The sequence below is a fragment of the Pleuronectes platessa genome, chromosome 7 (genome assembly GCF_947347685.1).
Source record: "Pleuronectes platessa chromosome 7, fPlePla1.1, whole genome shotgun sequence".
NCBI lineage: Eukaryota > Metazoa > Chordata > Actinopteri > Pleuronectiformes > Pleuronectidae > Pleuronectes > Pleuronectes platessa.
Genome location: NC_070632.1, coordinates 2,792,009 through 2,818,904, shown reverse-complemented (window position 1 = coordinate 2,818,904; position 26,896 = coordinate 2,792,009). Strand labels below are relative to the sequence as shown.

At 43.1% G+C, this 26,896-nt stretch overlaps 1 protein-coding gene across 2 annotated transcripts; it reads left to right on the top strand.

The window, feature by feature from the left end:
- The first annotated feature begins 3,581 nt into the window (after positions 1-3,581).
- On the top strand, positions 3,582-24,236 carry bmal1a (basic helix-loop-helix ARNT like 1a). 2 transcript variants are annotated; one of them, XM_053426538.1, is made up of 20 exons: positions 3,582-3,714; positions 12,530-12,674; positions 13,498-13,561; positions 14,554-14,701; positions 14,950-14,970; positions 15,169-15,201; positions 16,222-16,251; positions 16,812-16,969; positions 17,530-17,609; positions 17,775-17,867; positions 17,965-18,082; positions 18,468-18,617; positions 20,752-20,998; positions 21,225-21,331; positions 21,429-21,579; positions 21,832-21,911; positions 22,040-22,148; positions 22,328-22,421; positions 23,699-23,792; positions 24,079-24,236. In XM_053426538.1, exons 3-20 carry the CDS (start codon positions 13,516-13,518, stop codon positions 24,234-24,236), a joined length of 1,917 nt encoding a protein of 638 aa, XP_053282513.1. In that variant the 5' UTR covers positions 3,582-3,714; positions 12,530-12,674; positions 13,498-13,515. The 2 variants fall into 2 exon arrangements, with proteins under 2 accessions (XP_053282513.1, XP_053282514.1); XM_053426539.1 differs by lacking the exon at positions 13,498-13,561.
- The last annotated feature ends 2,660 nt before the right edge of the window (positions 24,237-26,896 follow it).

Sequence of the window (26,896 nt, the reverse complement as noted above, 5' to 3'; positions counted from 1 at the left end):
CTCAAATATCAGCATGTGACAGCGGCGGTGCGTTCAGGAGCAGCCCGTAAACCTGTAAACCTGTCCACTCAGCTCCCTCACCGCTCTGTAATACAGGCTATACTAATCATAAAGACCCTGTGTGATGTTAAATCATCATCAAAATTATAGATTATAATATAATATGTAATCATATTATACACTGTATTAGATGACATCATGACAAACTCTTTTGTAAACTTTAATGTCACAAACCCAACTTCAATGTCTCTATGGAGTTATGGGGTTTTATAACTTGCACTTTTATATGCACAATATACTATCTATCTATCTATCTATCTATCTATCTATCTATCTATCTATCTATCTATCTATCTATCTATCGACCTAGTAGTTCTATAATTTTGTTTCAGAGACATCAAACTAAGGTAATTTAGTTTTTCTGATTGTATTTATCAAACAATGATGCAGACAAAGTATCAAATGTAATATAAAAACATATGTAAATATCCATTGATATATAAACTTAAAAAACACTCAACAACCTAGAAATAAAAAATGTTTTGACGTTTTAATTTAGTTGTTTTAATAAACACTGACATCTAGTGGCACAAATTCAACTCTGCAATTAGCAGTGCCATTGAGTTTAAGCCTTGTGTTCATTTCTGGTTTAACTCGTTTGTTTACTTTTGAACTTTATATTGACCTTTACACAACAATCAACAAGTGCATTTATAACTATTTCAATTGTCATTATATACATTTTGATTTATGGACCCAGACAATTCTCTTCATGTTGCCTTTGTTTTCTTGAAACCATGAATTCATTTAAATCTTAAATGATAAAAGAGGAGCGACAGCGGCTGAACTGGGGTCAGTGGCTCCTTCAAACTAAATGCTGTATGAGATGAGCTGCAAGGCAGAGGGAAGAGAAATATGAAGTCAGACCAGACACTTCCAGATGAACTGGTTTGTCTTTGTGATATCTCACAACTCATCTACAACTTAACTGCAAGGAAACGTTTGTTCTCAAATGACAGAATGGAAAACGCCTTCAACAAAAGAAATGTGGCCTTTTAATTGGCACTAATTGCTGTGTGGTGCATTTCTCATGCTGTGAACATGTAACATGTCTTTGTTGATATTTTCATTTTCATTTAGCAAACTTATTTTCCAATCGGCCGTGTCAGATCAGGTGAAACAGAGAGAATGGTTCATCTGGTAAAGCATCAATACATTAAACTGCTTTTGTCAGACAAACAAAAACACAAGTCAGATGATGATTTTAGTGTTTTCTTACTTATCACAATGTCATTTTAATGAGAACACAGAAACAACAACAACACAACACATCTGCACATTGTGTGGAATCCAGCTGTGCATCGTACATTTACTGCCTCTCGCTCACAATCAGTAGTTTCCCGCTGTGACTCATCCAATTTGGACAAAGTGGAGAAAAGTATATTCTAATGAATCCTTGAATATGAGTTTTACAGTGACAGGAAACACAGAGGAAGCATTATGGAAATACAAATGGCAGAGAGAATAAATATCTATCCCTGTAATTTAAGTTTTAGACTGAATGTGATACGAATAGTTAAGTTAAGTTCAGTTACGTTTAGTTACGTAACGTTTAGATTTGGTTAAACTTTATCGTACACAATGTGATAACTTGTTTTTGTCTCCGAAGAAGAAGAAAAAACATAGATTACTAATAAAAACAATTGTTAAAGAAACTGTAAATCTGGAGACCTAGTTACTTTCCGTCAACAGACCCATTTAAATCACATAAATTACACCCTTTACTCAATAATCTAATATTTGAATTACACTTGGGATAAGCGATTTCATGTAGATAAATAAGTGTATACATGCTGTATTTATTTAGATATTGTGGTTTGTATGTAAGATGCACATTAATTACACATTTGTAAATTCAGGTTTCCTTGTAAAAATCTGGAAAAGATGAAAATGATCTTTTACAGCTGAACTCTGTCTCCTTTACATTAATTTGTCTATTGATTCCCTTCTGCACGTGGAGCCATGTTGGATTAATCCAGAGGCGAGGCGGGAACGTTTCATCGAAACTGTTTGACCTGGTTCTACAAGTCAATAACAGAGGAACGTTACTAGACAGCGACACCTACTGCCCAAAGGTTGAAATCACTGCAACTGGGTCAGGCCCTGTAGTGATCTGTTTACATCATCCACTAAACCTGAGGTCAGGCCACAGCCACTTATCACTGAGGAACTACTGCTTCTCTGTCAATACCATCAACACCTGCCTGTTTATTGCTCTTTAGAAAAAATGCAATATATGTGTGTTATTGAAATTGAAAGGACAATGACACAGCAAGGCTTTAAATACAGTTGTGAGGACATGAATACAGCACACGTCAATGGATGACTGGTTTAATTGTTACAGTTGACAACACAATAGTGTAACTAATGTGATTAAAAGACTGAACAACCGCATTCTATTGTGACAGGCATGTCATTATATCATCAGTAGATCATAATGTGGAGGTAACACCCACAGCCCTGATTCATTGGAGGTGAGAAGGTGTTCGTGCCAGTGACCTATTTTCTTAGTGAACGAACAGACGTGTATGAGATGATTATTTCTACCATCGTCACCGCACTTTATCATTTGATCTAATGCTGCAGGGCAAGGCAGGTGAATTCCTGACCCAGTTAAATCTACCAGTAAATCATATAGGTCCACAGTTTACAGTATAACACAAAACTTCTACCAAGATTGTTTTTATCATTATTTCCTTTATTTGACAGTGAGAATGAAGAGACAGGCAGGGAACATGAGGAGAGAGGGAAGGGCTGTGACATCCCACTATAGCTAGAACTTAAACATGGACGTTAGATCGTGGCCCCCGGGATGATGCCCTAACGTATAGTTATGGTTTCTATATCTTGTTCCACAGTCGGGGCTGAATACACAACACTACACAGCCAGAAACTCTCCTGGAAGCCAAACCTTAGAGGCCTTGAGATCCCACACATGGTCCATGCATGTGATGCAGAGCAGCTGACAAATTTACATGAGTGATAACAAATAATAAATTATTTTGTTTGAATCTCAAATGAAAAATACATATTATAATCATTACAATGTGTGTGGAAACACAATATAAATCCTGAGGGAAATTCGTATGCCAGCTTGCTGCAGGATTACAGTATCAACAATATATAACATGATGGAGTAAAGTGAATAAAAACAACAGAGCTGTGTCTAAAAATATATGTGAAAATAAAAATGAAAGCATATATTGTTAATGAAATACTAATATAAAGTCTATATACTGATACAGAAAAAGAGACTGACAGTCAATTAAATGACAGCTGACAAATTGACATGAGTGATGACATAATAACACATTTAAACCCTGGAGACACAAACACACACACCCACACACACATAATAACACAACACAACACACTGAGTGGCCTCTGCATTCCGTTCTCCTCGCGCTCCGATTGGCCGAGCATCTTGTCCGTCATCTTTCCCCAGCCCGAGCTCGCAGCCCATTGGTCGCCGGGACGCCTCCTGCAGCAGCCCGCACGCCATTGGCTGAAAAACTAGGTTAGTGGTCCGACGGGCATGACGCTGAAGAGAAACTGGGTCAGCGGCTGCGATTCGTTTATGTCACACTGGTGCGGGTCGTTATCGCAGCTCGCCCGGTGGCTTCCAATGGAGACACGGACCCCGGCGGACCCGCGGTGAGTACACGGCGGACCCCGGCCTGCGGGCGCTCGAACCTGCGGCTCGGGGGTGCTCGGCGGCGGATGATCTGCGGCGGTACCGTCGATGTTTTTCCGCGGTCACGTCACTGTGGTTTTCCCGGAGCAGGGACGTTAGCTCGCTGCCCAGCTCCTGACAGCCAGTCGAGCTAGCAGCTGAATGCTAACATTAGGGACTACGCCCCCCCCCCCCCCTCTTTCTGGGGTTCATCTGTTGTTAGGGGGCCGTGCGTGTTTTGCGGGACTCGTGTGCAAGAGGCGAGCGCCAGGGGGGGGGGGGGGGGGGTGCGTGTTAAATGTCAACTAACCCCAAGGCAGCTGTGCTATCGATGCTAGCAGGCTAGCTATGTAAACAGGCCTCGGTGGGCAGCTCCAGCACGGGGGTTCTTCGACAGCATCCTGCCATGCTAACTTCAAAGCCAAAATCAAAGCCCCCCCCCGTCGTTAGCTTTACGTCTCTAAACGGCACAGTGGGAGGGGGGGGGGGGGGGGGGGGGGACTCGCACTTGAGATGTGGGCTGTTTCGAAACAGCAGCCTCATGATTGGTTATAAAATACCGTGACACTAGTCGCTGGCAGTGGGAACTGGGTCGACTGGGCTGCAGTCTCCCGTAATGGTTCCCCTGAAGAGGGTCACGGGCGCTGCTGGCACCGGGCTCTGGGTCCACAGCCGCTGGGTCGGTTTGCAGCAGGGGATCCCTGACATGGAGGGGAGGGGGGGGGGATCTTCAGCAGCAGGAGGGATGGTTGCTTTTTAATTCCACTTCATCCTGTGACTCACACTCACCAGCTGAGGATCCGTGGGATGTTTGTGAACTCAGTGTTTCCCAGTGGAAGTTCGTAGTCTGTTTGGGGACCAGTCATGTGAAAAGTCTAAATGTTAATTTGAGATATTTATTGTATTAAATGTTGGATTGTTAAAAATGCAACTAGCCCTAACCCTATCTTTTTAAATAGGGTTGAGAGCCTACTATTAAAAAAAATCTCATTGGACAATATTGATAATTATTATTTTCATTATGTTTAAAGACTCCATTTTGCTCCAGAGTGAAGAAAGAATAATGTGACGTTTATCAAGATAATTATGGATGTAGGTCAATATAGTTAAATATCCCATTATATTTAGCATTATTATAAAACTTGTTTTTGTCGGTGAGTAAAGGTTGTCGTTTTAAATTGTCCTCTTTTTGTTCACACAGTACATGAGCAGTATTTTGATATATTCGACTTTGATATTGTTTTGTTACCGTCCCTATGTTTCTGTTAGAATCTTTTAAAGTCGGATCAACAGTAGTGTGATCTACGTCCATGCGATATGACCCAAATTATTTTGAGTTCATCTATTTGTTTATAACGGCAACGCGAATGAATAGACATTTCTATAACTGTAGACTGTTTACCCAAATGGTTTTGTTTTCATTCCAGTCCGTTCGTTTGTTTGTCTGTTGTGGGGACCAGTCTGTGGCGTTATTACAGATTTCTGGTTCATGACAGACTTTCATACACAAACTACTTCATGGCAACAGACATAGTCTTTTAGGTACGAGGTCCTGGTTGTGTCCTGGGTCGTCTTAGTCCTTATGGCCCGTTCTGTGTCACAGATAATGTCCATTAGAGTTTGTTCATGTTGTCGACTTGCCTCAAAACGTGTGATTTGTGACACAATAGAACATAATATGAAACAAATTGTGTTTTTCTATCGTAAAACAATGTCATATCTTCCAAACTCCCGGTGTTATCAGTAGTAAACGTGTTAAGCTTTTCCGGACAGGAAAGACATCCGCCCTGAACTTCAGACTTGGACTCACAAGTGTTGTTGTTTTAGGCTTGTGCACAGGTAGCAACCTGCATTAGTGCTGATCTGTTGACACAAAGGCATTTTGATAACGCAAGTTTGTCGGGATGATTCGGCAGAGCTGCAGGGAACCGGCCTGTTTATCATCAAGACAAGCAAACCAGTGGTTTCTCTTAAGAAGACCTGTCCATGAAAACACATGAAAAGTTAAAGGTGAACTAATAATGTGAAGAAAAAGGACTTGTGAGCATTTTGTTTATGGTCTTCAACTTGTCTGCCTCGTGATTTTGATTTGGAAAGTTGACGAGATGCAGAAATCCCAGTGGAGCACAAACCACTGCTCTCATTAGTAGCTGGTGTTTTTTTTGTACTGTATTTAATATTGTTTACAACGTTATTCCACGGTTTGATGTTGAGTTATCTAGAACCAGGTGATTTTTGATCATTATTATTATTTAAATGTTGCCTTGTTTAGAAGCAGACATGTTTGATTAACTGCCTCCAGCATGTGTAGGACATCTCGGCCTCTGCTCTGGCTTTACCTGACTGGTGGTGTTGGGCCAGAAGAGCAGCTTAGTGTGTGTAATGCAAATGTGGGTCACTGTGACATCCCATAGTAAGTAATGACCAGGCTGCTGCAAGGTGTTTCAGGAGAGGGGCTCCCTTAACCGCAGAGCTTTGGCTTTTTAACTTTGAGAGTCTCTCAGACCACTGCTGCTGTCGGAAACATTTCCTTCCACAATCTTGTAAGAAACCAGGACAGGAAATGACGTGAGCAGGGTTTAAAGCGTGAGTAGGGTTAAAAGCGTGAGCAGGGTTAAAAGCGTGATCAGGGTTAAAAGCGTGATCAGGGTTAAAAGCGTGATCAGGGTTAAAAGCGTGATCAGGGTTAAAAGCATAAACAGCAGCATTCCTCAGGTGTTTACAAAGCATGCGGGGTATGATCGACTCATGACAGCAAGCAGATCCGTCTCGTCTCCACTGCGATTTAGTGCGACTGTGTGTTTAGAGTAGTGATTGTGTAGTTATAGAGAGCTGTCAGTCAAGCACAGACTGTATATGTCCACACAGTCTTGTAGACTTGTAATCAGGCAGCGCAAGTGAAAACATCTGCAGTCTTGACCACGTTGTTGCAGTGTTTACCAAAGAGCCTAAATAAACCCTCAATAAACGACTCCCTCTCGTGAGTTAAAAGGTATGATGTTGATAAATGTCTCTTATTCATAAACAGGAAAATAAAATGGGCTGCCCTGATTGATTTGTCTTTAAAGGAAATATACGGGCAACTTCCTGGAGACCCTGAAGGCAAAGAAATTAATACACATATTCTCAAGTATGAGAATATGAAATTGTCTTTGTATGAAATTCATTAACAGATATAGTGCGTGAGGTGTAGAGATTCTTTTAGTTGGAAATTGTTGCTTGTTGTCAGAGCTTGGTTAATGTGTTTATCATATTTACAGTTGGTGTTTGCTCCAGCTTCACATTTACTGTACAGACAATCATTTTATATTTTATTTTCCTCTGCAATAAAATGCACAAGCACAGTTTTCAAGCTTTAAACTCTTCCTTCACTGTTGCACATAAACAATCTGGACACATACACATGGTCAGAGGTGAAGTGTATGGGCAGTCCTGTTACGGCATACACAACATAAACACACACATTATGACTCAGAGTCATAACAAGTCTCTTCTCTGTAACCTTCTTGATTCAATATTGTGTTGGAGCGGTTGTAAGAAGGGAACAACTCAGCAGCTGAGTGATTGGATGAGGTGATAGGCGACAGGTGCTTTCTTCAGTTTGGTTGAACTTTGATTCCCTCATATTTCTCATACTTACTTTTAAAAGACAGAATGATTTAAAAATGATAATGATCTATATGTTTGTTTTTGTTTGAGGGAGGATCCTCATTCCAGGGTTGTGCTTTACAGTGCATGTCACATGACTCGGTCACGCGATGCACAAACTATCTCTGAGATAAAGTGACCTTGACGATAAAAAGTAATGTTGATGCATAACGTGGGATTTCAGTCTCAAATTGTATTGTGGTAATGCATATATTATAATAATCATAATAAAGCCATGAAGCACTCGAATGCTGATTTGGATGCGGGTTACCCTGGCAACAGCATGAGCATCAACGCCTTAAGCGTCTGCTTCTTCAGTCGACTTGAATTTTGTTATTTTTGAAACCTCATATTCCGTGCTCGATATAGAGGCTGAAAAACCATTGAGGATCAAATGCATTACATGCGTTTTGAACGTGCGGTATATTTAAACACGGTAAGTGAAACGGGTTCTGATATTTTAATCTGCACTGCTGTCACCGGCCCTCGGAAATAACAACATTATTCTCCTGCTCAATTTTTACGGACATTTTTCAAAGCTCATGTCTGAAAGATGCATGTGTGTGTGTGTGTGTGTGTGTGTGTGTGTGTGTTGTGCAGTTTGTTTTAAATCTCCGTCTCAGAGTTTGTTCACACACACAACGTCCTGCGGGTGATCTCATCCCCGGGTGGACGGCCCTTAAGAAAGTATAATGTGAATCGATGCCTCTATAAACTGCTTCCACTCAAAGAACTCCGGTGTTGTTAAGTGCCTTAGATGTTCCTCATGAAGTAGCTGATCTCGTGCTGAACTCCCTCAAAGTGCAACATTAGCATTCCTCTTGAGTTTGTGTGTTTTCCGACTGTGCGACACACAAAGTTCCAGTTGTTTGCGGCTGGTCAGTGTTTGTGTCGGCTGGTCTCCGCTGGTGGAAACGAGGTCGATGAGCCGAAACCGTAAAATTACCTCTTGGAGTTGGGTGATCATTTTCTCGGTGTTCATTACAAGTAGTGACACAGTTGGTCCATGTAAGAGAACTGAGAAGTGCAGCTTCACACAGACTGGAGGTTGCCAGTATCTGGCTAATTTCAAGTTGAAACCATGAGACGATGAATCATTATGTGCGCAGACAGCCGGGCCGGTATTGTGTCTCCCCGTGTGTGTTTGTGTGTTTGCGTGTCATCATAGCAATCGTTGTCCTGGAGACACGCACAGCAGCCGGTCCACCTGTAACCATGTGAGATACAATCAGGAAACTCGACAGGCGAGGAGTTCAGATCAAAATGATGGAGAGCTTCGAAAGTTGGTGTCGGTCGGAAAATGATCATATCTCCATTTTATTTGTTTGGTCACATAGTGTCATAGTTTGTTAATTTAACAGTTGGAATGGTATCGGAGGATCTGTGTCTGTCCATGGTTGAGATCCTGTCTCTGATTGGGGAGAGCGTGGAGCTGATGTGATGCCCGGACGTCTCCTCGCTTCCTGACTGGCTGAGTGGGCGCAGAGTGTCGAACAGGGCAGCTCAGCTGAATGGCATGCTGACTCACGGACACAGTAGAAGTAGGTGGTGGATGGAAATTGAGGCTGGCTGGTTTGAGACCATAGAGACCGGCTGACCCACTTTTCACTCCAGCACCAGTTCCTTTCAGTGTTCAATCATGACATGGTGGTTTTCCCCCCTCCAGCCCAGAGCTTTGTCCCAGTATAAGAGCTCACTGAGTCTGTCCTGACCCAGTAGTCGGCTGCCTGCTGCTTCAGCACTGCTTCTTGAGCTTTGCATTTTCATGTCACTACATTAAACATTCAAGAAAACCCACCACAGTGTTTCCTCCAGATCCTCACAGGAATCAGTCTGGTCACAGCTTCAGACTGGTTTCTATCGTGTTATCATTTATTTTTATTCTATCTACTAATTCCATCGATAGACCTCATTCCATAGACATGTGACAAGTCTCCAATCAGTCTGTGGACCGAGTTGAACGTGCCTTCTTCTACGTCCTCGACTAAACTGCAGCAGCAACTGGATCCAACCGCAGGTCAAAATCGCTGCCAGATCATTTGGATGATTTGATTATTAGGGCCCGAGCACCGAATGGTGAGAGGCCCTATTGAATCTGTAAGGATTTTTATTATTATTATTATTATTATTATTATTATTATTATTATTTCCCTTTGGGGGGCTTTTTCAGGGTCTAGACATGCTCAAAAAGTTATGAAACTTTGCAGGAAATTCAAGGTCTGCGGATATTTTAGTATTCTGGAGTAATTGGAATTGGGCGTGGCAAAATGGCTCTACAGCGCCCCCTGGAACCAGCCCCTAGGTTTCCACATAACGGATTTTCATCAAAATCTGGATATAGGTGTATCGTGACCAGTCATGAAAAAAAGTCTCATGGAGCATTATGAAAAACGCAACAGGAAGTCCGCCATTTTGCTTTTAGTGGCCATTTTGGCAATATCCCACATTTTTACTTTTACGTACTTGTCCCAGGGCTTTCATCAGATCAACTTCAAATTCAGATGAGTGTCATCACAACAAGATGGAGATAAAAAATGATTGAGGGATTTTTTTTTTATCACACCGTGTGACCGTGGCATGGCGTTAAAAATTGGTTACACGCCATCAAAACACGGGCATCTGTATCTCGGACATACATGTTCCAATCAAGTCCAAACTAGACATGTAAGACAATAGTCCCCGCCTGATGACATCTATGCATAAATGATGACTTAAAACCGCAGCGCCCCCTGGTGGCAACAGGAAATGTCTTGTTTTTTGCTTGTCTTACACTTGGATGAATTTCTCCTCATCCACTGACCTCAACCATGTCAAACTGTATCAAATGGGTCCCAAGACATTGACAATGAAGACATAAGATTACCGTGACTTTTCGTCAAACGCCATATGAATGGCGTGGCATTAAAGTTCATCAACTCGCCGTGAAACACGAAATTGCTGTAACTTCAGTGTTCATGATTCTATCTCTCTCAAACTACATGTGTGTAACAACAGCCCCCCCCTGAAGATATTCATATGGTTTTAAGAAATGGGCGTGGCAAAAAAACTGACCAGCGCCCCCTATAGGGCAACCCCGGCACTACGATGGCCGACATTTATACAAATCTATCGGGACATGTGTCGTTTCATAACAAACAAAAAAATATCTTGGATAGGTATGCTTGACCAAACAGGGAGGCCGCCATTTTGGATTAAGTGGCCATTTTTTTTCCATATTCCACATTTTTACTTGATGCACTTGTCCCAGGGCTTTCATCAGATTAACTTCAAATTAAGATCAGTGCCATCACAACAAGATGGAGATAAAAACTGATTAAGGGATTTCTTTCCCTTCACACCGTGTGACCGTGGCATGGGGTTAAAGTTTGGTTACACGCCATAAAAACACGAGCATCTGTATCTCGAACATACATGGTCCAATCAAGTCCAAACTAGACATGTAAGACAAGAGTTTCGGCCTGATGACATCTACACAGAAATTATGACTTGAAATCACAGCGCCCCCTGGTGGCAACATGAATTGACATGTTTTATTCTTTGATGAACTGCTCCTGGCTGCTTTAAGATATACAGCTCAAATGAGCTCAGTCAAGTCATTGAATCAAGGTCAGAATTGTGACATTTCCTCAAACCATTTAAACATTGAGGTGCGGCGAAGGATCATCCTTCGCCAAAGGACACGATGTTTTCATAAGTCCACTGTGCATTGTCCTATCACTACCAAACTTCTGTCACATGATAAGAGTACAAGCCTGAACAGCTCTATGTGTCAATATTTCCTCAGTGTCATAGCGCCACCTACTGATTATCCATGAAACAGGAAGTACTTTGTTAATCCACACTGCCTTATCCAACTGGCTCCAAACTTCTGACCTATGATCACAATCCTGATCTGAACAGCTCCACATATAAATATTAGTTCAGGGTCAGAGCGCCACCTACTGATCAGTGTGAAAATTAAGTTGTGTTAACATTGTCCGATTGACACAAAATTGCTCACGCTACATCAGAGCGCCTACATGAACAGATATATATGTCTGTGCGTATTAATAGTGATGGCGCCACCTACTGGCAAACCTACTGCCGCAGAGCGCAAAACGCATTTAACGTGGAGAAGTGCATGCTCGATCGATGATGTGCGCTTGGTCATCGATCGCTCTCTCCACCGACCGCAACAGGCTTCAACGTGCGGGTGCTCGGGCCCGCAAGTGCTACAACGTAGCCCTAGTTTCCATTGTACCAGACAGACACAGATGAACTGACCAGAGCAGATCCCCATCATGGCAACAACATTCACAGACTCGCTTTCCGTTTGGCAAATTCTCTTCAAAGCAAAAGGACAACATTCAGTCTCTGCTTTATACGGAGAGGACTAAGTTTTTATTTTAAAAAGATGAGAACTCTGTTGTTTATAAAAAGCTCTGCACACAACGTCCGGCACACAAACGATAACGTATGACTGGATATTGTAGAAGTGATTTGATGAGGACTCACTAAAGATAAATAGACATATAGAAGGAATAATTCTGAAGTAGCTGTGGAGCATCATCACAGGACAAGAGAACACGGCATTACAAACAGACACGTTTACAACGGGCACTGCACCAGTAACAGTAATTAACCAACCTGTTTGGCAGATAAGACTTGTACTTGACTAATCCATTAAATGATTACACCAGACTCGAATTCACACAACGATAAGCACCGTGGAAGAGTCCATCTGTCCCAGTGTTTGCTTAACCCCCTTCTAAACAGCAGTTATACAGTTAAAGCTCAGAGACGAGTGGGACAGCAGGTCTGTCCCACTCTGGATTTCTACCACATGTTAACGTGGTGTGAGTGGGTTTGTAGAGGCAGTGATTTAAACAGGTTAAATAACAAGGACTGGCTTTAACAGTATCATCCTGTCTAATGTCAGAATGAGAGCATTTACAACAATGTACGACAGTAAAGAGAAAATCATGAAGCCTCAGGAAATTATTCATTTAGCCCAGATTCAGTTTTGACATTTTTCAGGTCAGCAGTACTGAACATAAGGAGCTCTCTTTTGTTTTGTCCTTTGCCTTTTTCCGAATGATTTTGTTTTATATATTCTCAGATTTAAAAGATTTGCACTTGACTGACAGTTTTCTCTTGGTCTCTCTGCAGAGGTTGATGGTTCACACCCACTCAGATCAAACTGGATCAAACCAGGTCAGACTGAACCGAAACTCACAGATCTGAACTGAGCGGACCAGACCGATCCAGACGCCACCAGGCCCGTCCAGGAGGCCTGTCCCAGTTTCCTATCAAGGTAACTGTTCTTCATATGCAGCCTGGTCTCACCTCCTCGTCTGCATCAGTCTGACTCATGAGGAAACTGTCACAGTGTTGAAAACATTAACAGAAAAACAGAGACTTGTTTTTGGTACTTTTTCTTCTCACCTCATCTGCCTCTATATTTCCATATTCTGCTGCCGGCTACTATTTTCCGTTGTTAGTAAAGAAACAACGGAAAATAGACAACGTGCTTCAGCTTTAATGAAGCTAAAATATCCCGGATAGGGGCGACATCATTTTGCACTTTTAACGTCACTTGAAGTCAGAGTCAGTGCAGTAGTGACCTTAGTGTAGGGCTGCGATATAGAGGTTCCACCCACACACATGCTCCACCAATCAAGAGTCTGTCTCAGCTGTCAATCAGGATGTTTCACGCCGTTTATTAAAGCCTAACCGGGGATGGGGGCTGCTGATTGGCTGCAGCCAGAAGTCACACATACATCACATCTGTTGCTCCACTTGTCTTTAACCAGGATCATCTATATGTTCCCTGTTATATAAACACACATACATTAGATGAATTACTCTCATGCAGCTGATGTGGTCTGACCCAGATCTAGATGAGAAATTATAACAACTGAGACATACAGTATTTCTATACATGCAACTTCCTGTTTACCCCCCCCCCCCCCCCCCCCATCTGACCTAGATGTCATGATGTTATAGCAGCATGTGTCCAGGAAACTGTAACTGTGTGTGTGTGTTTGTGTGTTTTGTTTTTCTTCTTCTTTCTCTGTGTGTTGATTCCTGTCCGACCGCCGGTTGGTTGTAAACGTGATGTTTTGTCTGTTTGACAGTTGAGGGCTCACGAGTGGATGGAAGGAAATGATTTTAACACAGAGGCAGTGATGAACATCTGTGGTGAGTGTCACTTCATGAGGTCTCCGACCCATCATGACAACTATCTCTGTCATTTTAATGCTTGTCTCCCTGATTGTTTACATATAGTAAATAATTGTAGAGGAGAATTTAAGAATACACATCTTTACTTTGTTACACACAAAGCAGGAGAGAAATTGCTTAATGAAATAAATGTATTTTAAACCACAGAATGCATAATGTGGTTGAAAATTTATATTTTATTTCATATATGTTCCATCATATGAAATTATAGACATTACTAAAAACAGTTTCTAGAGGAGCAACAGTAACATTTACTAAATAAAAGACATGAGTCTGTATCCATCGCTCCTTCTGCCCTCCTGTCTTTGTGTCTTCCTCTCCTCTGTCCTTGCTCCTCCTTTTCCCTTGGCCTCCTTCTACCTGTCCTCTGTCCTCCTTCCCCCAGTCCTCTGTCTTTGTGTCCTTGTTCCCCCTGTCCTCTGTACTCTGTCCTCCTGTCTTCCTGTGCTCGTCCCTCCTCCCTCTGCTGCTGCTCTGAGTCACTGTCTGCAGTTGACTGGTTTGTCTCTGACACAAACTTAGTTTACAAGAATTTCCCATAAACTAACTTTTGGTAAACTAACATAATCACATAGACTCTACAGATTATAATTGTATTATTATTATAAAAAAAACATTGTGGGAGACTTTTTATTGCTCTGTACAGTAAAGAGATTGGTTGTTATCTTCACTGTGTGTGTGTGTGTGTTAGTGCGCACTGCAGCCCTGTGCAGAGGGCAAACAGTGCTTCATATTAAAATGATTAATAATTATATTTATTAGACAAAGGCAATTAGTTCTTCAGTAACCTGCGGGACTTTCAACCTGCCATATTAACTCGGGCAGAGCTTCGGAGCTGGTATTTCTAAAGCTCTGTCCCACGTGTGACATGAAGGTTTTTTACTTATCTTCCTTCATCAAGAGCACAAACAGCGGCCTCTTCTCACCTCATTCTTGTCTCTTCTCTGCAGATGACCTGATGGCAGACCAAAGGATGGACATCTCGTCAACAATGACTGACTTCATGTCCCCCGGCTCCACCGACCTCATCTCCAGCTCCATCAGCACGCCTGGCATGGACTACACGCGCAAGAGGAAGGGCAGCACCACCGACTACCAGTAAGAGCAGGAGAGATAGACCGGAGTGCAGAGCAAGAAGGAACAAAAGAATAATGACCATAGTAATTAACTGAAACTAATGCAATTTTTACAATTTATTTAATCACTCTGTCCCAGTCTTTAAAAAATATATGCACAGTGTATGAACTCTATAAATCAGTGCGTCTGTTTTATATTATAAATAATCACAAGAATCAATGTCTCAATGAAAGAATCTAATTAATATATATTTTTGTTTCTTTTTGCAGAATTGATGGCTTCTCCTTCGAGTAAGTTCAACCAACTTAAAGTTTTATCGATTTAAAGACAAGTTGAATCTGTCTAACACACATAATTAACTACAATTGATTTGTCACCATCAAATAATAGACAAAGCAAAGCTGCTGAACCCAGTGAACTGTTCTATGAAGCGCTGTGGATATTAAGATGTGGCCTAAAATGAATGTCCTGTGTCTTTTCCTCCGTAGTGACATGGACCCAGACAAAGATAAGCTTGGAGGGTAAGAGGTCACAGTGGTGACAGCTTTAATCCTCACTATGTTTTCATCTGTTTGTCCTTTTCCTGCTGTTGAAATGAGCCAGTTTCCTTTTGAAACCAGTTAAACTCAACTTGAAGGCTTTGGTTCCCCAAAATTATACAAAGTAAAACAAACATTCTCCTCAGTAAACGATCCCTTCTGGTGAAAATCAAGTTGTCAAACATGTCAACCTTGTTTTTATGGTAGAGAAACACATTTTGACCGAAATAAGCCGTCAACTCAATTTCCAGCTCAACGCTGCAGGAAACAATGCTCGTCTGAAAACAACTCAGACTCAGAGTTGAGAGGGTTTGTGTGTTTAACACAACAAACCTGGTAACTTGGGTCTGGGACTCAGCAGCTGGAAAACCCCCGTCACAAAAAGAGGAAGGAAGGTGAAGAGTCACATTTTAGCCACAATTTGTACCAATTCAGGACATTTGGGACCAAGTGGGGACCTGGTGCAAAAATAACAACACTGGAGGTTTCGCCCAAACTTCTCTTAACGTTCTAAATGATCTGACCTGTGAGATAATTAATCTTTTAATCTCTAAACATCGATAAAAACCGACACAGTGATTTGTTTTATAATATCTGATATTAGATGTTAGATGTTATCCGCGTGCCTGTGGGCTGGTTTTGAATACTCCTCATTCATTTTTCATTTGTTTTGCATAACTGCGTGAATGATACTGTGAGGAGGTTTGATGAACCTACATCCCGTTTGTATTACATCAGTCACGAGATGGTCTCAGGCAGATACAACCCCAGAGCTTTACTCACCTTGCATAAGCTTTGTTTCTTATGAGACTGATAAATGAGGCTAGTTACAGAACCTGTGAGGTTTGCCGTGGCTCCATTCCCTCCCTCCATCCCTCCCTCCCTCCCTTTACTCACCCCAGCCCTTCTGTCACACTCATTTAAACCTTGTGGTTTATTTTTCACTCTGAAACGTTCCCTCTTTTCGCCACTTCACTAAAACGTCTTTGTTTGTCTTTCCAGTGACCAACAGGGCCGGATTAAGAATGCAAGGTATAAAAACACCTTCTGTTTTCTCTCTCTCTTTCTCTCTCTCCCTCTCTGGCTCTTTCTCTGTCTCTCTCTCTTTATCTCTGATAATCTCTCCAACATGAATTAAATGTCAGCCTGTCTTTGGGCACAGATAAATCTTTGTGTGTGTTGATAATAAGAAACTTTACACATTGAAGTGTATAGATGTGTGGAGCTGAGGGCCTGTAAGAGCACACTACACCTAGTGGCTAATGACAAGCTCTCTTCTCTTGAATGGAAAGAACTCGTCTTTCTGTATCTTGCCAGATTCAAGTCTGGGCAGAACAGACGAGTGGGACAGACCCACGGATGTTTTCTTTACGTCCTGACTGATGGACTGTTTTATATCAGGTTCAGATAAGACTCTAAAGTGAGGGACAACTTGCCTGATCTTGCATCTGTCTCTTACGGAAAAGGTCAAATCCAACCGAGCTGATTCTTGATATTTACTTTCAGATTAATCTCAGCGAGGCAGGTTTTTTAAACAGAAGGAAGTTTGACGAGTTCAGCGTGTTGATGGTGTTCTGCTCCCTCCTCCACAGAGAGGCTCACAGCCAGATCGAGAAGCGGCGCAGGGACAAGATGAACAGCTTCATCGACGAGCTGGCGTCGCTGGTGCCCACCTGTAACGCCATGTCCCGCAAGCTGGACAAGCTCACGGTCCTGCGCATGGCCGTCCAGCACATGAAGACACTCAGAGGTTAGGATGGATGTGATGATGATGATGGCACATGGCTCAGAGTGTGAGGGGGTAGAGAAGCCTGTGAATGACTAAAAAACATTTAAATAGCAAGTTTCTTTGGTGTGAACATGGATAATGGTTTGCTGATAATAATACTGCAAACACATTCTACTCACACACTGTACACAACCTGTCAAAGAGCCATAAGGGATGTACATGCAGACATATTATGACCTTTGCCTCATCTGACTGTAAATCTTTAACAATGGGCTCATAGATAGAGCTGCAACTGATTCATCAATAAGATGATTGTAGATTAGGAGAGTGAGGTTGAGATTTTAGTATCCGAGCCAATAATCAGTGATTTGATTTGGGTTTGATCAACAATTCTGTGTCGGCCTTTATCCTTAATTCTCAAAAAACTTGAAGTCCACGTTAACACTCATTATTGTTTACTTGCAAAAATAGCTTTTTAGCACTTTTACATGAGGAGGAAAACAAAGTGTGTGAGCTGCAGGTGAGGTGTGGTGACCTACATGTCTGAGTGTGTGTTTATTGTTGTGCTTACTGTTGTGTAGGTGCAGCCAACCCGTACACAGAGGCCAACTACAAGCCTTCCTTCCTGTCAGATGATGAACTCAAGCACTTGATACTAAGGGTGAGTGCAGACGTCTGACTCTGGTAATACAGAGTTTGGCTTCTTGTTAACTGATGCAGACAGTAAAACTAATAATATTTGATTTTCCACCCAGTTCACAATGTGTTCTGTTCATTTGATATAAATGTTCATCCTTATTCTGTTGTTTCCTGTGTTTTCCTGCAGGCTGCTGATGGTTTCTTGTTTGTTGTCGGATGCGATCGCGGCAAAATTCTCTTTGTTTCTGAATCGGTCTACAAAATACTCAACTACAGCCAGGTATGTCGACAGCTTCATGGAAGATGGTGTTTACAGTGATCCCTCCATCTGTCTTCCTCACTCACTCTCGTATATCTCCCCCCCCCTCTGTGTCCAGAACGACCTGATAGGTCAGAGTCTGTTTGACTACCTTCACCCCAAGGACATTGCCAAGGTCAAAGAGCAGCTGTCCTCCTCCGACACGGCCCCACGAGAGAGGCTCATCGACGCTAAAAGTAAATAAACCCAAACACACGTCTGCATCTATTTTGTGAAATCTCGATTTACAAAAAGTTGAGATTCTATGAAATATTATAATGGTTGAGAATAGAACCAGGTATAGAGGACAAAGATTAGAAATCGTTGAATATATTTTCGTCTGTATTTTTAAACTACAAACACATCTGGAGAAAGAATGGGTGCATTTAGCTTCAGTCAACTCCTGAAACAGATGCATCATAAAGTAAATATGTGCAAGTGTCTGATTGATGGATGGACTGTCAGCTGATGATGATGCAATACATTGCAGACAATAGAATAATGTTTCGACAAGTTAGAATTAAACAAAAATGAGGCCTGCTAACATGTTATCTGTTGTGTATTTGTGTTGTGTGTTCGCAGCGGGTCTTCCAGTGAAGACAGACATCACTCCGGGTCCGTCTCGACTCTGTTCTGGAGCCAGACGGTCATTTTTCTGCAGGATGAAGTGCAACAGGCCTTCGGTCAAAGTAGAAGATAAAGACTTTCCCTCCACCTGCTCGAAGAAAAAAGGTGAGTTGTCCTAAATGTCACACAAACCCTCTTCCTGCCGATGGAAGCAAAGTGAGTGGAAGAGTGAAGCTGGTCTGAGTGAAGCTGGTCTGAGTGAAGCTGGTCTGAGGGGAGCTGGTCTGAGTGAAGCTGGTCTGAGGGGAGCTGGTCTGAGTGAAGCTGGTCTGAGTGAAGCTGGTCTGAGGGGAGCTGGTCTGAGGGGAGCTGGTCTGAGGGGAGCTGGTCTGAGGGGAGCTGGTCTGAGGGGAGCTGGTCTGAGGGGAGCTGGTCTGAGGGGAGCTGGTCTGAGGGGAGCTGGTCTGAGGGGAGCTGGTCTGAGGGGAGCTGGTCTGAGGGGAGCTGGTCTGAGGGGAGCTGGTCTGAGGGGAGCTGGTCTGAGGGGAGCTGGTCTGAGGGAGGCTGGTCTGAGGGAGGCTGGTCTGAGGGAGGCTGGTCTGAGGGAAGCTTTCCAGTTCAGATTCGGCTGTTGACTCTCGTACTTGAGACTCTGTTGAGATCAGCCCCGGTTCTCTGGTCCAACATCCTCATTAGAAGCAGGAATCACACCTCAGTTAGCACAGGAGAGGAAGTGGGCTTCTTTAAATGCTTCTATTTTCTTACTTAACCTTATGTAACATTTTTATTGCAGAAATATTGTTTATGTAAATCATTTATTGCCTTTTCACATTTAAGGAATTTACTCATTTGTTGTTATTGTTAAATAAATCTACTAAATAGGAAAATTCTGCTGGAGATATGTAAAAAAAAAAGACATGGCACCATGTCTCTGATTTTCTTTTTATATCAACTAGAACAGAACGTTCTTCACATTCCAACGTTTAAGAGTCAGATATTAAATTATCCAGTTTTATTTACACCACATAAGAGAGATGTTAATGGATGGTGGTTTAATCTCCTCTTACTAAAATATGGATTATGGATATTTTCCAGGCTAAATGTCAATCAACACTCAAATCCAGAAACCAGTCCCCTCCCTTTTCTCTCATGTCTAAATATCCACTTATTTATTTGTGTGCGTATTTGTCTCAACTGACGACAAAAGACGCCCGAGGACTTTTTGTTGTTGAAACATAAATAATGTGTTCAGACAACAGATCCGGGTTGTGACAGCTGAGAACGTGACCCTCGTCTTCCTCACGTTGTGTGAAAGCAAACACCGAACACAGGCTCGTGTTATTTCATCATGAATTCTGAGCTGAGTGCGTCGGCTGCTCGCTCGTTGTCGGTGAAGCGAACTCGGAATAAGCGGCATAAATATTTATGAGAGGTAATTTTGGAACCATGGCAACTAAAAATGTGTGTCAGCAAGTGCGGTTTGGATTTCCCTGAACCAATAGGAAGAGTCGTTGGTGTGTAGGTGTGTTGTGGTTAAGTCCCGAGGGCCTTCATCTTTATTCACAACTTAATGACTGAACTGGCATCTGGATAAATGACAGAGAAAAGCTTCGTCTCTCTAAAGCTTCTTCCAGACGTCCACTGGAGTCTGGACATTTTCCTGAAGCTGTCCAAAGAGGCTGAACGGGAGAACACAGATGTACGAGGAGATTGAGTTGTGTGGATAATTTCTGAGTGAGCACATGTGAAGAAATCCACAACGGCCTGTTGATGATATGATATTTAACAAACGACGGATGCAAAAATGGTAAAAATCTGTCTTCACAGCTGCAGGAGGTTCATTCAAACTCTCTGCCTCTCTCTTGCTAGCTCGTGCACACAGACACACACACACACACACACACAATGACATCAGACATGCTTGTGTACTCAGACTGGGTAACAACAACATAACTTCACAATGTCCCTGTGGTTGTGAACGAGTCTGACCCCGTTCGATCTCCTGCTGTGTTCTTTATGTGTGAAAAACAAAATATTCTGACCCAGTTCTTCAGGCAGTTGACGACACTCGTGTCTGAAGGCAGCTGTAGTGACACCACAGAACCTACATCAACACACAAGTCAGAAGAGTTGTTGTGTTGTTCAACCCCCTGTTTGGTTTCTGTCCACTGAACTGTGAGAATCTCCCATCACCCCTACAGCGTTCAATGGGATCCAGTGAAGTCTCTTCTTTTTTTATTTCCTGTTATAACCGTCAGCACCCTTGTCCCTCGCCCCTCGCCCCTCTCTCTCTTCACAGCCGACCGCAAGAGCTTCTGCACCATCCACAGCACGGGCTACCTGAAGAGCTGGCCCCCCACCAAGATGGGCCTGGACGAGGACAACGAGCCCGACAACGAGGGCTGCAACCTGAGCTGCCTGGTGGCCATCGGCCGCCTGCACCCCCACATCGTCCCCCAGCCCAGTCTGGCAGACATCCGGGTGAAGCCCACAGAGTACGTCTCCCGGCACGCCATCGACGGCAAGTTCGTCTTCGTGGACCAGAGGTGAGACGCGGTCCAGTGTGGGGGAGGGGCCAGTTGTTCATGTGACCTTAGTGGTTCGAAAACATAGAAATTCACAAAGGATTTGAAGGAAGATGGTGTAATTTGTTGGGGTCTCATATTGAAGTGTTAACGTCTTTCAATGCCTTCTAAACTATTGAACGCTCATACACTCAACAGCTCAAATTAAACACAACCTCTGTGTGTGTCTGTTTGTGTGTGTCTCCAGAGCCACAGCCATCCTCGCCTACCTGCCCCAGGAGCTGCTGGGAACATCCTTCTATGAGTATTTCCACCAGGACGACATCGGCCACTTGGCTGAGTGCCACAGACAAGGTGCCTGTCTGGAGACAGAGAGATCATAACAGACAAACAATACTGTAAACATGTGTTTTTATCTGTGTGCTCATCATGTGACCTTTCGTTCTCACAGTGCTGCAGATGAGAGAGAAGATCAACACCAACTGTTACAAATTCAAGATCAGAGATGGCTCCTTCATCACGCTGAGGAGCCGGTGGTTCAGCTTCATGAATCCCTGGACCAAGGAGGTGGAGTACATCGTCTCCACCAACACCGTTGTGTCGTAAGTAACACGAGACACAAACACACACATTAAAAACACATGATTAAGTTTAGTCTCTTAGTTTATTATGTGTCTTATATTTAGTTTTTGGGTTTATCCGTCCCTCTTTTCTTGAAACTTGGTGCAAAGGTTAATTTGGACTCAAGGATGAACTGATTTGATGTGTTAGGGAAAAGGTCAACGATACTGTGACCTCACAAACACATTTCTTAGCCATAAAAATCATATTATTAACGTGTGTTTTCTGTCCAGGTGTCCGATGGTGGAAGGATCAGAATACCCTCAATCTGCTGCCTCGCCTCAGAGTATGGACAGTGCTCTCACCTCCGAGGGTAAGTCACTACTTAAACCTATGAAAAGAGAAAGTATCAGTCCTTCATGTTTCACTGATTTATCCAGAAACAGATTATTCTTCACGTTGAATACAATGTCCTCATCCTGATCGCTGTGTGATTGACAGGTGGCGGGAGGCGGGCGCTGCAGACGGTACCCGGCATCCCGGGCGGCACGAGAGCCGGAGCAGGAAAGATCGGGCGCATGATTGCGGAGGAAGTGATGGAGATTCAGAGGTGAGGCGAGAGGGAACGAGGGAATTTAAAACCTCGAGGCTTTCAAGCTGAAGAAGTGTCGACCTGCAAATCTCTGGGACCCGGTTGTTACAGTTTATGTGTCGTCTAATATCTAATCAGAGGTTTGAATGTGAAGTGAATCTTAGAATCATCACAAACATCTCGTCTCTCTCTCTCAGGATCCGAGGCTCCTCCCCCTCCAGCTGTGGCTCGAGCCCTCTAAACATCACCAGCACCCCCCCACCCGACACCTGCTCCCCTGGAGGAAAGAAGGTAACCAACACACACACACACACAGACACACACACACTGCAGATATGTGTCAACCTATGAAGTGGTTTTCATGTAGAGTAGAAAACAAAGACTGAGTAGTCCCACTGAACTGAAACCCACCTGAACACTTGATATTACCCATGATCCTCTGCTTCCTGAACCAGAAGAGCTGCAGCTGTAACTAATCCACCAAATTGTTCAGAGTTCTTCATGTTTTAAAAGTTTGCTGCTGAATATTGGAGATAAACTCTGGTTTTTAATAACTTCTCTGAAATGTTCACAGTCACTCAACCATCAAACTTATTTTAATCACACTGCTGCTTTAAAGTCAAAGATGTAGATAGTGTTGCTTTAAATACCAGATTCACCCATTGCACATCATTCTGTGTCTACAAATGAACAACCACCAGCAAAAACACAAACTAGTCTCATTCATCTGATCCTCAACATGTCAATTTGATCCCTTCACAATAAAGTCTTCAGCACGATGGCGTGTGCAGATAAAGTCAGAAGTAGGTCGCCAGTGTCGGAGCGATTCTCAGAACTCAAACACTGGAGCTGAGCTCGGAGAAACAGAGACTGTAAATCGGTTCCTCTGGTCAGAGTCACACGTGTGAAACCTGAACTTGTACCTGAGCTGTGAACACGATGAGCAGCTGCTGGTGAGATACAGTGTGAGCTGGAGAACGTGAGTCCTGAACACAGAGAGGAAATCACAGCCGCCTGACGGCTCAGTTTACTGCTCACTGCCAAAGTGACCAAGTGAAGAAGCATCTCAACGTTACCTCAATTTCTCTTTTACAATAAAAAATAGATTTTTGGTGATTTTTCAGCATCAGAACTTAGAAAATAAACATTTTTATGATAGTTCATAAAAAAGTATTTGAGATTTGAGACTTTTTCGACCTAAGTTGCAACTCAAAACTATTTTTGAACTTTTTGCACTTTCTTATACATTTTTTACACATTTACTTAAATTCAGTTTTCCCTCAAACCTTTTTCTTCAGCTCCTGTAACGTGTGAATTTCCTCCTCTGGGGATCTTGTTATATATAGTGTTGTCTTTATTGTATAGTGATATTTCAGTAAGTGGACGATCCATATGAGACACAGACGTGTGTTTTTTCCCAGTGTCTTCATCTTTGTGGTGAAACAAAGATGAAGACGGAACGTTCGGGGGGGAAACTGATCAGTTTTCATAGTAAACTGATCTGTCTGTGTCTGTGTGTGTCTGTGTGTGTCTGTGTGTGTCTGTGTGTGTCTATGTGTCATCTATAGATTCAGAATGGAGGGACACCCGATCTGCCGAGCACGGGGATCATTCCTGGACCTGATTCTGTCGGCTACCCGTACTCCAACCAGTCCATCATGAGTGAGTCTCACACACACACACACACACACACACACACACACACACACACACACACACACACACACACACACACACACACGAGCGCGCCTCAGTTGTTGTCGTTCATGTTGTCGAACATTGCGGTAAACTTTAAAGAACCTGTGTATTTGGTGTAAAAGAAGAAGAAGAACAGAGTTTGGTCTCAAATCGACTCTGTAGTCGTATCAAAATGATTTTAGATTTTTTCAAATTGAACTTGATCTCAAACACAACTCACTGACCTGTTCCTCCATCCTCCTCCATCCAGGTGACAACTCCCACCTGAGCATAGACATCATGGACGAGCCCGGCTCCAGCAGCCCCAGTAACGACGAGGCGGCCATGGCGGTCATCATGTCGCTGCTGGAGGCGGACGCCGGCCTGGGCGGCCCCGTGGACTTCAGCGACCTGCCCTGGCCTCTGTGAGGCGGCTGGACGAGACCAAGCACCGGGAGCCGCTGGGGGAGAGAGAGTCGGGTCGGGTTTGATTCCGGCGGCCATGTTTGCTGCGCTCTGCAAAAAAGTTCATCTGCACACATTCACTCACCTTCAAGTTTTCAGTGTCTCCTCTCTGCCGAGAGGAGAGGAGACGGATTCCAGTGCAGACGAGTCTGGACGTTCAGACTCCAGCTCCTTCACTTCCTGTAGGTGGACCCGTGTTTCCACTGGAGCAGGGAGATGGATCCTGAGCTCGTGCTCCTGCTCCAGACGATGTGTTCAGATGAACGTGTTTGCAGCGGCGCTCGTGTGCAGATGATCTCTAAAGTTCACACGGTTACAGACATTACTCTTAAAGAAACAGTGCAGTGAGAGGAAGTCGCAGGTCTGAGGTGCTAACGTCTCTGAACTGACGTCACCACCAGGTGGCGAGCCAGCTCCGGGACTCCTGAGACCTTCATGGACATTACCTGAAGTTTGATGTGGGGCTCGAGAGGAGCGCTCCATTCCTGCCTCCCACCACGGCCCTCTTCATCATCTTCTTCATCTTCATCAACATCTCTAACGTAGGACGGTGGAGCCGCACAGACAGGAACTGGTCATTGTGTCCACCTGATCTCGACCTGATGGGAAGATCTGCTCAGAAGACACGTGGACATTTTTTTACTCCCAGGAGCAGGTTCAGTTAAATAATCCAACGAGCCCCCGAGCTGCTGCTTCCTTCACCTGCATGAAAGTTAACGACTCTTTCTCCAAACTAATTTAAAGCTGATATTCAGTCCATGTTGTTTCCCAGAGTTTAAACCACAGTTTGAACAAAAGATGATCCAAGTTCTGTGAGAAGTTGTCGATAAATGTTAGAAGTTATAAAACACAGGACTCGAACCCGATCTGAGGGACGGGAGGACGTTGGTTCAGGTTTCAAACCTGGTCTGAGGATCATTAGACTCAGATTTAACTTGATCTTGACGGACACGTGGCAGCAGCGTCCAATCTGTCCAACTCTGTCCCTGAAAACACAACTTAACAACCAGTCAGACTTTAAAGGACATCATGTGATTGAGTTGATCCTCGGGGGGGCAGCAGCCCGGTGTGTTTTCACGGTGTCACACACTTTAGGTTCCCTCTGCAGACGTTTCCCAGAGAAATGTTTCCCACTGCTCCTCCCACTCTTCAGCTCGTTGCCACTAACAAACCTGGGGTCCCACCTGCACCCCCCCCCCCCCCCCCAGCCCCCATAATCATCATATGAAGCACTTACGACGCAGTGAAACTGTCAGTCACTAAACTCCATGGATCAGTTTTCAGATTCCACACAGAGACGCTGTCTTCTTCTCAATACGTGGACTTGAACTTAGCCAGAGACGAAAGAAAAGAAAAGTTTGTCTGGTTGAGAAGTTAAAATAAAAATACCTCCGAGTTTGTTTCTACTGCGACGACGGTTAATCTTGAATCTGGTCAGTTTAGCACTTAACTAATAAGCAGATGATCTGTGACTGTACGTGTCCTGCAATCTCCCTCGTGAGCAGAAGGGGGCGACGACGTAGACGGGGGCAGCAGAGTGTGGGGGCGGAGCTACGGGAGATTCTCTGATCTCATTGGGTGGCGTCGAACAAGGTCTCAAGGACAGAATAGAAAACATCTTCATTTCAGTTTAGATTTTAGAAATGAAAAATCCTCAACACTTCTTCTTCAGGTCTCCAGCTCGAGTGTGTTCAGAGGAGACGTGTTGAGAGGAGGCCTGGTGGCGCCCCCTGCCTGTGTGGAAAGAATGTGCAATAGGTTGTTTCATTGTTTGTTTGTTTTTAAAGCAAAAATATACTTCTCATATCTATTGAGTCTTCAGATTGAATTAGACAAATTATTTCATTCTGTATCAACAAATATAAAAAACACAACTTGGAAAAACAGTAAAAATATTTGAAATGAGTTTTTTTATACAACAAAAACAAATTATACTTGAAATTGAATTATACTGTAACACACATAACCACATATATTTATACTCACTACTATACTAACGGTGTGTGTGCATAAACGTTTTCCCAATTTTGCAAATTTATATTCATTTGTTTTTGAATGTTCCCTGATAAAAATGAAAAATATTTAAAAGTCCAACTAAATAGTTAATCAAATATATTTTATTTAAAGAAAAGATTCTGATCCTGTGTTTCAAATCTTTTATTATTTTGTTTGAAATAGAAAAGAATAAAAAATTCGTAAAACTCTTATTTTCTTTCAAAGCTTCGTATCATGAACATAAGATCCTCACTTCCTGTTGATTTGTTTGTTTCTCTGATCGTTTGATTTAAAATGATTCAAACTGTTTTTAACGTGATTGTTTTAAATTTATTATTATTTTCTTTCCACACGGGCAGAAAGTTTTAGACCTCTGGTTGGAGCGTTGCTAGCTCCTGTCCCCACACATCTGTACGAACTCTGATCTGTACGAACTCTGATCTGTACGAACTCTGATCTGTACGAACTTTGATCTGTACGAACTTTGATCTGTACGAACTCTGATCTGTACGAACTCGGTTAAGTTCACAGTCGGTCTGACCCCAGGCCTGTCCACAGTAAACCACCCCCCCCCTGCTGGCGGCCCCTCTGTATCTGTTCTAGTGGTTTTTCTGTTTCAATGTTTTTAC

What these genes read in the sequence shown, in the direction of transcription:
- bmal1a (XM_053426538.1), top strand. Translation starts at nt 13,516, where the DNA reads ATGGAAGGAAATGATTTTAACACAGAGGCAGTGATGAACATCTGTG. An exon ending in GACAAAGATAAGCTTGGAGG is followed by an intron (nt 15,202 to 16,221) that starts GTAAGAGGTCAC and finishes TTGTCTTTCCAG; the next exon opens with TGACCAACAGGGCCGGATTA. An exon ending in CACCTGCTCGAAGAAAAAAG is followed by an intron (nt 18,618 to 20,751) that starts GTGAGTTGTCCT and finishes CTCTCTTCACAG; the next exon opens with CCGACCGCAAGAGCTTCTGC.